The sequence below is a fragment of the Canis aureus genome, chromosome 20, assembly GCF_053574225.1.
Source record: "Canis aureus isolate CA01 chromosome 20, VMU_Caureus_v.1.0, whole genome shotgun sequence".
NCBI classification, from domain to species: domain Eukaryota; kingdom Metazoa; phylum Chordata; class Mammalia; order Carnivora; family Canidae; genus Canis; species Canis aureus.
In genome coordinates, this window is record NC_135630.1 from 60,299,576 (window position 1) to 60,311,587 (window position 12,012).

Sequence of the window (12,012 nt, forward strand, 5' to 3'; positions counted from 1 at the left end):
TCCTGGGATTGAGTCCCACGTTGGGCTCCCTGGGTGGAGCCTGCTTCTCCCTCTGCCTGTGTCTCTGCCTCTCTCTCTCTCTCTCTCTCTCTCTCTCTCTCTCTCTCTCTCTCTCCCCCCTGTGTATTCTCATGAATAAATAAATAAATAAAATCTTAAATAAAAATAAACATTGGAAAAGCTGCCAAACTTGAATACAAGTTTTCCGAAATTCTCATTTTTGCTTGAAAGCTCAATTTTTATCATTGGAAACCAGTATTGTCAGTTTCCTTCCTCCATTTTCAAGAGAATCACTGCCAAGTTTTTAAGTCTGAATAACTGTGGTTTGTTAGTTATTCTTTCAAATAAGAACAACAACAACAAAATGGCTAGGTGTGTGAGGGTTCCTTTTTCTGTGCACCCTTGCCAGCACTTGTTGTTTCTTGTGGTTTTGATTAGCATTTCCCTGATGCCGGGTGATGCTGAGCATCTTCTCATGTGTCTAGTGACCTTCTGTTTATCTTCTTTGAAGAAATGTCTGTTTGTGTCTTATGCACATTTTTTAATTGGATTCTGTGGTTTTTGGGTGTTGAGTTGTATCAGTGCTTTCTATGGTTTGAATACCAAGTTTGTATCAGATATGCACTTTCATCAAGGGTATTCTTAAGCGAAACTGGCTTTTTTTTTCAACCGAGACACTGAGGAATACGGTGATTACTGGGGTACTTGGTGTCACTGCCGTGAGCCATGCCAAGGCAGCAGGAAGTTTCTTCACCAGCTGTTGCTTTTGTACGACCAGTGCAGATGTCTGCTCTGTGCAAGTGGCAAGTGACACCTTAGTGTCATTGTAAAACTAGTCTTGACCTCACAGACTCTGTGAAAGGGCCTCAGAGACCCTTAGTGGTCAAGAACCATGTTTTAAGGACTGCTTCCGGGACACCTGGGTGGCCCAGCGGTTTAGTGCCGCCTTCGGCCCGGGGCGTGATCCTGGAGACCCCGGATCGAGTCCCACATCGGGCTCCCTGCATGGAGCCTGCTTCTCCCTCTGCCTGGGTCTCTGCCTCTCTCTCTAATAAATTAAAAAAAAAAATCTTAAAAAAAAAAAGAAAAAAAACTGCTTCCCAAATACACCGTCTGCTTTTTTGTTGTCTCATTGGGCCAAGTGGAAATGGTTCCAGGTAGCTGTGAGAGTGAGGTGTCCCGATGAATACCCGGGGCTGGGGCAGGGCACAGAAGACGTGAGGGTGTGGACTGAGACGGGGAGCCGGGGACAAACCTCCGGGATTTGCCTGTTGGTGGCCTGAGGTCTTTGATGCAGCCAACAAAGAGTCTGTCTCCAAGGGCTCTGGATTCACGGCACATCTTCGTGAGAGTTCATTTCGCTTGCGTCACAGGCGTGAAGAGAGCGTGGGCTGACCTCACCTCCCGAGCAGGGCCCAGGACCAGTGGTGAAAATGCCACAGGATTTAAACAACTCCTATCATGTGCTGTAGCCATGGGTCAGTGAACACTTGACGACCACTGGAAGGGTGTCGCCGTGTCCTCTCCCTTGCCTTGCTTGACCAAACTGGGTGTGTTCGAAGGATGAATCTGTAAGGAGAAATGAATGAAATACAGTGTTAGGCATTCTGCTTGAGGGGTTGATGGGTAAGTCATCCCAGAGGTGACCGAAGGCCTTGGCTCATCACTTGGTCCTCAGGTAGCTATTTAAACGCCAGGCTCTCTTGAGCTCCGAGGTGTTTGGGTCGTCCTGCAGAAACAGAAGCCTGGAGAGAATCCCTATGTGTTCTTACTGAAGACCAAGAGAGGTGCCCTCTGTTGAAGCCTTAAGGGTCAAGTCAGACAATAGGAATATTTCTGAAACATGTCATTGATGAAGAATTACTTTGTGGAGTCTCACTCTCTAGAATGTAGTAAAAGTCTTTTTTTTTTTTTTTTTTTTTAATAGGGGAGTGATTAGAAATGCATTTTTCACTTAAGGTGTGGTTTTTCAACAAGTTACTCTTGGGGGATTTTCCTAGCCCTTTGCTTCCATGTCAGGATCCTCTTTTTGGTACAGCAAAATATATACATGAAAAGCGAAAGAGTCCTGGATGTTTTGTGCGGTTGTTGCCAAAAGATCTGGGTATTTGGAAACATCTGGAAAATTGACTCAAGTCTTCACAGGGGTGGTTAGCATGGGGCAAATGGAACCTCTGGCCCATCGTCAGGTTATTTACCAGCCCAGCATCGATGGAAGTGCCTTAACGTGTGAGGAAGGAGGGCTGCATGGACGGAGGAGTGCTTGCAGTTGCTGAGCTTTCCAGTAGTTTCCGGTGGAGCAGAGATGAGGTCCTTTACTCTCCGAGTGTTTCAATTCAGTAAATGTTTTGCCCTTAGATCCCCGAGACGGGAGAGCCAACGGTAGGCCCAAGTTCTGTCCCTGCCCCTGTCCCGGCAGCCGTTGGTGTCGGTGGGTGAGGCGTCCAGTGGCCTTAGGGGACCAAGGCCCCAGGCCCCCTGGCACAGCCCCACCCCCCCCACCTCCCAGCGCAGGCAGCCCAGATGCAGGCGCTCCTGGTGGAAGGAGAGGAGGGCTTGCACCCTTGCACCCGGGACTCCCTGTGAACTGTTCGCTCCGTGCGGCCCTGGGGAGAAAGGGTAGACTCCCGGGGCCTGTCGTGCAGGAAAGAAAGGAGGTGTCGTGGCAGGCGGCGGGGCCCGAAGGAGACACCTAAGCCAGAGGCCTTGGGTTTCAGGCCACAACCCAGCAGCTGTCGCACGGGCACCTCGTGAGCCGGCCCGGCCTGGCTGCGGACTCGTGAGGGGGGAGCGGGGCCCCGGGGGCAACACGGCCGCCGACCTGGGGGCGCAGACGTGGCCGCTGCTCGTCCAGCACCTGGAGGGCGCGAATCCGGATCACAGGCCTCCGTAAAACCACCTTCCGTCCACGGTCAGCCTTCAGGGACATCATCCCCCCCCCCCCCCCCCCCCCGCCGCTCGCCCCGGGAGACCCGTGAACCACTGCCTCTCGCGCATCCAGGGCCCCAGATTCATGCAAGCGGTGCGGGACGCTGCTCAGAAAGGTCTTTCTTGGCAGGAGTCGTGCCTTTGCTTCGGTTCCCCTCGAAGTGCAAGCACATCTTGCTCGTCTTGGGTGTGGCCATCGGACGGGGCAGGGCAGGACCCCTCGGCCTTGTGGGGCCCGAGCCAGAGGCCCTGAGGCCTGGTGTGGTGCCCGTGCCCGTGCCTCTCACCCAGTTTGGCCTGTGAGCTCCCAGGCTGCTCGGTCTGGGAAAACCTCGGTACGTTGCTGCTGCCGCCTCGATTAGAACATCGGGACGTCAAGGGAGGGGTTTTCCCCCCAGACTTATTAGCAATGAAAACCTTCAATGAAACTTTTTTCAATGAAATCTTACCAGGCAGCTCAGTATAATAAATCAAAGCTGGATAAATGACAGAAGTCCCCAAGAGCCTTCCTCATTTGTGTTTTTCCTCTCCGTGCCACGGTCCCCACCCTCGGCGCCCCCAGAGTGTTCTCTGCAACCCTCACAGCTTCCTACCAGAAGCCTTGAAAGCAGGCACGTGCCCACAGGCTCTCAAGTGAACGCACGTGAAAATTGAAGTCCGGAGAGGTTCGCCCAGTTGCCCAGGCTCACGGCCCGGTGGTGGCGGATCTGGGACCCACGTGTCCGGCCCGGTGCCCTGTGTCGGCCTGTCTCTGCCTTCGTACCCCCTCACCCCACTCGGTGTTACAGCTTCAAGGTGCGAAGAGGGCCGGGTGTCAGGCAGACCTTGGGGATGGGCGGATGTTCAGTAGCCTGAAGCCTGAGGTCCAAGATCCAGGCCCGAGGCTCTTGCTTTATGCCTAGTGATCGGGGCCCGCGAATCTATCCACGTGACACTGCTTCATCAATGGAGATGCCTCTTCAGTGTCCTGCGGACTACGTGCTTTCCCAGAGCATATGCCTTTACTTTCCTGCTGTTTGCCTTAACTCCTGGCAGCCCCGGCTGTTCGTAGTGGAAACCTCGTTCCTACTGCAGTGTTCTCGTGCACAGAAGCCTCGTCCTGCAGTCCGCTCTGCTCGGCCTTTCTGTGGCCACGTTTTCTTAAATTTGCTGCCTACCCCACCTATTTCAGCGGCTACCTATCACTGATACAAGACACCGGTGTCAAAGCCAGCCAGGGAATGGGAAATACCATTGATTATATGGAAGTCAAGAAGTGACATTCTTCAGTTGCCACAGGACAGTTTTTTTACTTGAAAATTTTCCAATCATGTACGGTCTGGCCCTTGTCGGCAGATGGACGTTCTCTGCGGCAACATGCACTGTTCGGTAGTACAGACGTGCGGATGGGCTCCTGGCTCTTAGACACGTTTTGATGAAGGCCTTGAGCACATCCCCACGAGGGCCGATCACTGGGGATTCTGAACGCGACTGAGAGTCGCTGTCCTGTTCCTCTTATGGTCACCATCATTAGAGCCAGGTCAGTTTCAAAGGCGGGGAGAGGCGCATGATTGTCAGCCATGATTGTCGGCGGGGGGGGGGGTCCAGACGTGAGCCGTGCGAGCTTTATTTTCCTTTGATGCCGAACACAACTTTACCAGCCTCCCCCAAACCTATCTCCCCGTGTCCTGTGGGATTACAACATACGCTTGCCTGAGGATCGCTAAAGTAGCGTAGAAACAAGTGTGAGGCTGGTTTGCATGCTTTTCCTCCAGCAGAAATAGAGCCTCTGGGTCCCTGCTGTTCCTGCAGGACAGAGTCCGCCAACACCACCCTGAATTCGTAGTTGAGATCGAGATCGGCAGCAGAGCTTAAACCTTTAGAGGGGGGGACGTGGGGAGCTGATAGGAGACGCCCTTCTGGTTGTCTCTGCGACAGGAGACGGGTCAGTCAGGTCGTTCTTTCAGGGTTCTCCAAAGCTGCATCTCGGCCGGCAGCATGCCCTTTTGTGCATTTGGGTTCTTTTCACCAAGTCCATCGCAGCTGTAAGCTGGAAGATACTTAAGCATTATTTTTAGCAATTAAAGGTGTTTCTCTGTTTCATTGCACGTATGTTCTAAGCGTGGGTTTCACCGTTGACAGGGCGCCCTCCAAGGAAACGCATATGCTCAGAGCTCTGAATGTCCATGTCAGCCCTGTCTATCAGGGTCATATGTGATTTTGGGATCTTTACCCAGCATGAAATTAATCCTGTTGTTCTAGATTTGATGCCTCCTTTTTTTTTAGTAACGGGCTATGAATAGTTTGTTTTGTTGCTGCCCACATGTGCTTTCCTCGGCCGTATAATAATCCCCTTTTTCAACGCCTTGCACACAGTGCTTGATTCTTTATTGTACCCCTTCCTGCTGCAGTCCCGTGGTACCCCGTTATGGTAACTCTGTCTCCTTATTTATTAAGTTGGAGATGGGATGAGTTAGGGTGAATGATCTGCAATTGGTAGAAAGGTTAGAGTTTAATCTGCTATGCTGCGTTATCGAAGCCGCGGGGTCAACAGCCACGGGGACTTGTTAAAAGCACAGAGTCCTAGATCCGCTGTGGAGATTCTCATTCGGTATGTTTCGATTTAGACGCCAGGAATCTGCTGTTTTTGAAGTTCCGTGGAAGATTCTGGTGCAAGAACATCGAGTATATGCCCAGTGTGATGATGGTGGTTTTTAACAACAATGCTTTAAATCTCTATCGGCGTCTCAGATAATTCCAGAACGATGTAAATTATTGTCTTAAGCGGACCACGTTTATCTGCACAGCCCGGGCTGCGTCGGAGAAGGGGCATCCGCAGGCTGGCAGCTGGGAACCCGGCTCCAGCTTCTGCATTGACCCTTCATCAAGCTACGGTTATGTGATCTGTCTAGGTATCGGTCTCTTTCATAAATTGAGATACTTCCCGAGTCCTTGATATTCTTTGATTTGAAGGGTTTTGCCTGCCCAGGAGTTATATTCCTCATCGCTGTTCACTGATCGCTACTGCTTCTCCTAGTTCACCGGGGGCCTAACTGCTCAGCAGAACATCGACCGCCGCTGCTGGTAGCTGCTTGCAGATTCAAGACGGCTTCTCTTCCTTTCTTCTGACGCTACCAACCTCCCAAAGCAGATTGAAGGAAACCATTACCCTGGGAAACAAGTCCTTATGTTGGGGTTTCTCTTAAAATTTAGGCTGTAATTCTGACCATTTCCATATCCGGCCTCGGCGGTTTTCACCCACTGGGCTCTTTTTTTGCAGGCTGAGGGGACTTTTGCGACTTTGGGCACAAGATGTGGCTGATGTCGTAGTCTAGGGAACTGGGCTTGTAATGCCTCACCCTCCCAACAACCCTACTGCTTCCAGGAACCTCCTGCCTGTTCTCCAGGAGGGACTGGCTGAAACCAGGGGCAGAACAAAGTATCCCCGTAGATCTTTGGTTCTCCGCCTCTGCAGAGTTGCATCAGAATGGTGTGTAATGCTTTAAAACTGTGCACGTGTGTGTCACCCAGCCCGGCCTGGCCCTGGTGAATCGGGCTCTCTTGGGTGGGATTGGACATGTCTGTGTTTTATTTTATTTTATTTTATTTTTCATGTCTGTGTTTTAAAGGCTTGACTTCAAACGCTCCGTCTGGAGCCTGCTCCTCTGCCTCTGGACTGGGTCCATGTACTGTGTTTCTGTATTTTTTGTTAAGGCAGGTACAAGTAAATGGAGAGTTGTCATCAGGATACAGTAAAGTGTGAGCTGTGATCTATTGAGAAAATTAAGTTGCTTTGAGACCTGGAAGGCCCTCAGTGGCTGAAGGCTTAACATTCCCGGCATGCTGCTGAAGTGCAGGAACTATCATCACTAAAGCTTTACTCCTGGTGCCTGTCTACCATGGGCGGATGGTTCTTGTTTCATCAATGTGATAGAGTGGGAAAGTCATTCATCCTTTCATTAAAGTGTATTTCCACATAATTACTCATTTGTCCTTTTTTTCAGTATAATTCAAAATAATATGGAGAATTTACAACACGCTAAGCATTGTTCTGGATGCTGAAGATACAGTAGTGAACAAAACAGGCAAAACTTCTGTCTTCTTGAATCTTTTTCTTCATCAAAATATTTATTAAAATGGGATTTAATATGACGGAGCTCAATGGCTGCATTATAGCCTTATGAAATGTCATTTTTAGGGGGATCCTTCAGGATCGTCCTGTGTATTCCTAATAGGACAAATAAAACTGGAAAATTGAGTTGAGCATGTGAAATCCAGATTAAATTCAAAATGTGAAGACCAGAGACTATTACCAACACTGCAGGTAGCATGGGTGTTCAGGTGCATGCTTTCTGAAGGCAAAAGGAATAAACCAGTGGGCTCCAAAAGGAGGCGGCCAACGTCACTGCAGAAATAAAGTTCATCGTCTGATTTTGGGAAAAAGTCACCAGAGAATGCGTATTTGCTACAAACCTTTCTTTGACTCTGTTTTTAACTCCTGTGTAGAGCTCACCGTAATTTATCCGCCTCTTTCACCTGTTAGTGAAAAGCATTAATTCGAGGTGAATGCTTCAGGCATCAGGGATGCTACCTCACAATCACTGCAAATTTCTATACTTGCCTTGAATGGGTTAACACAGCTTCCTCGGTGTCTACTGGAGTAGGAGATGTTTTATTGCCGTGGTGTTTCCTTCTGTGCTGTAGTTTATGCACGAAAATAATTTGATTTAGATACAATAGGAATATTTTCAATCTGCTTTACAAGGAATTTAAATACTAAATGTCCAAATCTTTTAGCGTGCCTGTTTTAAGAGTGCTTTTGTAAAAAAAAAAAAAAAAAAAAAAAAAAAAATTGGGGTAGGGGTGCGGGAGGGGGTTGTTTTTGTTTTCTTTTTTAAAACCATAACATCCTGGGATTCTGAATGCAGGCTAAAAAATTGATGAACTGCAAAGATAACCAATAAAAGAAAAACACATTTGACAGAGATTTCAATATATCAAGGGAACATTTAAAAGAAACCGAGGGCCTGGCTCATGTTGCTATTGGTGAGTTAACCAGCTTAGAAGAGAAGTAAATAGTGTGAGAGAGGCAATAAAAAGATATTCTGGAAGTAATTATTCATGCTAAAAGTCCTGCATCTAATTTTAGAATGCTTATGTTTGGAATTTCATATGCGTGATGAAAATGTGTATTTCAGGTTTGTGGAGAAAAACAGCGCTTTGAGAAGTTGATGGAACATTTCAGGAACGAAGACAATAACATAGATTTTATGGTGAGTCATTCCAGTACTGCATTACATTCAATAAGGCAAGCTCCGTTTCTGTACTTCTTTTCCCAAATCCATTTATATTTTATATATTATATGTGTGTATGTATGTATGAATGTTCGAGAGGACAGAAGATTGAGTATAAGAGGCTGTGGATTCACGCCAGAGTGTCCTCACAGTCTGTATTTTCCCCTTACGGTGTTTATGTCCAGTTTCATTCCTCACGTACATGCTGCAAAGTAAAGGCCCAAAGTACCAAGTATCCGTAGCAAATAAAGGATGAAGCCATGCGTTGGGGGAAAGGGTGTTAACTCCTGGCGCACATCCCTGCCATCGCCGGCTTCAGCTCTCAGGAAATCTGCATGAGGATCCTGAAGGTAGAAACCAAGAACCTGGACCATTTTGTCTTTTTTTTTTTTTTTTTTTTTTAAAGATTTTTATTTATTTATTCATGAGACACACACAGAGACACAGAGAGAGAGAGGCCAAGGCCCAGGCAGAGGGAGAAGCAGGCTCCGTGCAGGGAGCCCGACGCGGGACTCGATCCCGGGACCCCGGGGTCAGGCCCTGGGCCGAAGGCGGCGCTAACCGCCGAGCCCCTGGGCTGCCCGCCATTCTGTCTTCTGCACGCCTCAGCCCAGTGGCTTTCCCCAGACTATATTCTCAAAGACTACAGCGCGTTGGTTCTAGAACTGACTGTGTGCGTCCCCCAGTGACTGTAGCAGTGACTTCCCCGGGCCCCTCCCCCCGGTGACTCTGAGGGCGTAAGCACCCTGCACGTCGCCTTAGCCGGGCCCTTCCCTGCCAGGACCTGCGGCTCAGCGGCACGACCTTCCTCTTCAGGACGGACAGCAGAAGGACTTGGGGACCACTGAATTCGTGGACTTGAATCTTAATCTTGGGTTGACGGTGGAAACCTGCCGTGGAGGATTTCTGGGACAGACCTCCCGTGAGTGCCCCCGGATCTGCAGGCTCTCGGAGTCCAGCTGGGGGGCCTGGGCGACCTCTGGACCTCGGAGACCTTTCGGGGGCTCCCTCTCAGCTCCCTTCATGCCTAGAGCAGGCGTCCTGCTCCGTTCTTCCCCTGTCAAGGTTTGAGACCTCGCGCTTAGGGGACCGGACAGTTTTCATTGGAACCGCCTTGGTGGCTGTAAAACATGAAACAGAGTTTTGCAGATTTCTAACCCTTTTATGTGAAAAATTTTCTGGGTCCTTAAATTTTATATGCATCCTTGCCCTCAACCCCTTCCAAAATCCGTGAGAATGATGAAATCCTTCAGAGAGAAACTTTTCTGTTCCATGGGGCATATTATTTGCTGTTTAAAAAGGTAAAAATTGTGGAACAAGGAATACTTTTACGCGAGCTTTCTAATTTTGTTGCTAGGGTGTTTCGGCATGTCAAAGGCCCGTGTTTGCCCTCATGATGGATATGTGAGGAGGTCGTGCCCTGGCCCGCTTTACCAGGTTTTCCCCTCTGCCTTCAGGGCAGCTTGCTCGATCCTGAAAGATGAGCTTGCACACTGGAGGCTCCCGGGCTGAGGCCAACCTACAGGCTTGTGACCCCGCTGTAAAAAAAAAAATTGGAAATTGTGCATAAAAATATGGAATTCAGATTTTTTTTGAAACATTTCAGCTAAGACAAGGCCCCTGTGCTTGCAGACTGTCAGCCGCTGGAGCCAGGGTCCCCAACTTTTAGCTTGAGGCTCCCCTTTCCCTTGCCATGGTCCTCACCGCTCCTTACTGAGTCTCAAGTGGCCGCTTCACTCGTTTTCAGACCTCAGGGATCACTCTGCCATTCGCATTTCTGCTGAAACCATAATTATACAATTAAGCCCTTTAAAATGCCTGCGCTGTTTACAAGTGAGTGTATTTCCTGTCCTCTATTTATACGTTTGGGCACCGAGGAACCTGACGTAGAAGATGCTGGGATACAGGTGCTCTGCTCGGTTCTCCTGTCTCCTGGCAGATCGTTGCCTCTCAGGCATATCTTAAAACTCAACAGCTACTCCGAAGAGAAATGGGAAGATGCCAGAATCGAACCTCTTTTACTCCAGAAAAATGAGGCTTTTCTCAAAATATCCTTGGGGATGCAGTTAAGTTGTACAATCTGCCTAACAGCTTATTCCTCATAAAATATAAATTTCTCTAACATAAGACTTCTTTCTTTTTTTTTTTTTTGGTGGACAAAAGAAAAAACTGACAAAAATCTTTTTTTTTTTTTTTTGGCTCATTTAACCACAGAACATGAAGTCATTGTTTAGTAAACTGCGAAACAGTATCCTTGTAACCTAGGGAGTTGACATGTCTTCCAGAGATATCCAGTGTATAACTTACACCCAAAGAGGAATCTAACTCGATAGAAACAGAAAAAAAAAAAAAAAAAGATAAAAGAAACTGGATTTGGAAGAAAGAGAAAGAAGTCCGTTTTCAGAGTCAATGTGAATCTGGTTCCTCACTCATTTTACCTCCTTGCAGAGACTGTGTTTACCCATGGGGGGGGGAAACAGTAAGATATTTTCATTATAAATAAACTGTCATTATTAAGAGTAAAATCGGGGTACCTGGCCGGTCAGTTGGTAGAGCATGCAGCTCTTGATCTCAGGGTTGTAAGTTTGAGCCCTACACTGGGGGTAGAGATTACTTAAAAATGAAATCTCAAAAGAAAAAAAAAAAAAAAGCAAAATAGATCTATTCAACTTTGTTTCATTCTTTACCAAACCAGTAACTGGTTTTCTCTGTGGCAGGCCTGAGGGGCACTGATGCAGTTGTGGAGAAAAAGCAGTAAATCCAAGGCTTTTGTAGAACAGAAACCAGTTGATTGTTTAAAATGGAAAGACGAATCAGAGATCTTGTTACGATCTTGATGGTATAGTGGGGCCCACAGTGAAGTTTCAGAAGTGATTATCCTAAATAAATAAATAAATAAATAAATAAATAAATAAATAAATAAAAAGTGATTATCCTGTGGCATGACAATAGGTGATTTTTTAAAATATTTTTTTTATAAAATTGTTCATTTTTCTGTGATATACGTGTAATAACTCACACAGTTTGATCTATATACCCATAGACTTTTAAAAAAGTTTCACTGAGAGGTGATGAACATGACATCTAATTTATCCATTGAAAGTGGACAGTTCAATGTATTTTTTGCATATTTGCAGCCGTCAATGTGATCTAATTTAGAACATTTTGTCACTCCAGCAAGAATCCCCTTTAGTTATTAAAATCCATTCCCAGTCCTAGGCAGCTTCTTCTTATTCATAAGACACATAGAGAGGGAGGCAGATACACAGGCAGAGGGAGAAGCAGGGGCTCCATGCAGGGAGCCTAACGCGGGACTCGATCCCGGGTCTCCAGGATCACAGCCTGGGCTGAAGGCGGCACTGAACCGCTGAGCCACCCGGGCTGCCCCCCCCCCCACTTTTTTAAAGAGATTTTATTTATTTGAGAGAGAGAGAGAGTGAGCAGGGAGGAGGGACAGAGGGAGGGAGAGAGAAGTAGGCTCCCCCCTGAGCCAGGAGTGTGATGCGGGACTCAATCCCAGGACCCTGGGATCATGACCTGAGCCAAAGGACTGAGCCCCCAGGGCCGTGTCCCCTCCTCCCCGCAAGGCAGCTTCTAATCTATTTTCTGTCTCCACAGATGTGCCTGTTCTGGGTATTTGATACGAATGGAATCATAACCTAAATGATCTTTCATGACTGACTTGTTTCATGTAGCGTAATATTTTCAGATTCCTCCATCCTGTAAGGTGCATCAGTACTTCATCCCTTTGTATCGTCACATAATATCCCATCATATGGTTATAGCCCATTATTTTAATCCACCAGTTGA

At 47.7% G+C, this 12,012-nt stretch overlaps 1 protein-coding gene across 12 annotated transcripts in view; it reads left to right on the forward strand.

The window, feature by feature from the left end:
* The window catches only part of FMNL2 (formin like 2), a 262,254-nt gene that overhangs the window by 218,015 nt on the left and 32,227 nt on the right, over positions 1-12,012 (forward strand). For all 12 annotated transcript variants that reach the window (XM_077861747.1, XM_077861745.1, XM_077861750.1 and 9 more), the window contains exon 10: positions 8,106-8,180. In XM_077861747.1, coding sequence (XP_077717873.1) covers positions 8,106-8,180 — 75 coding nt within the window. The remainder of the gene's footprint in view (positions 1-8,105; positions 8,181-12,012) is intronic.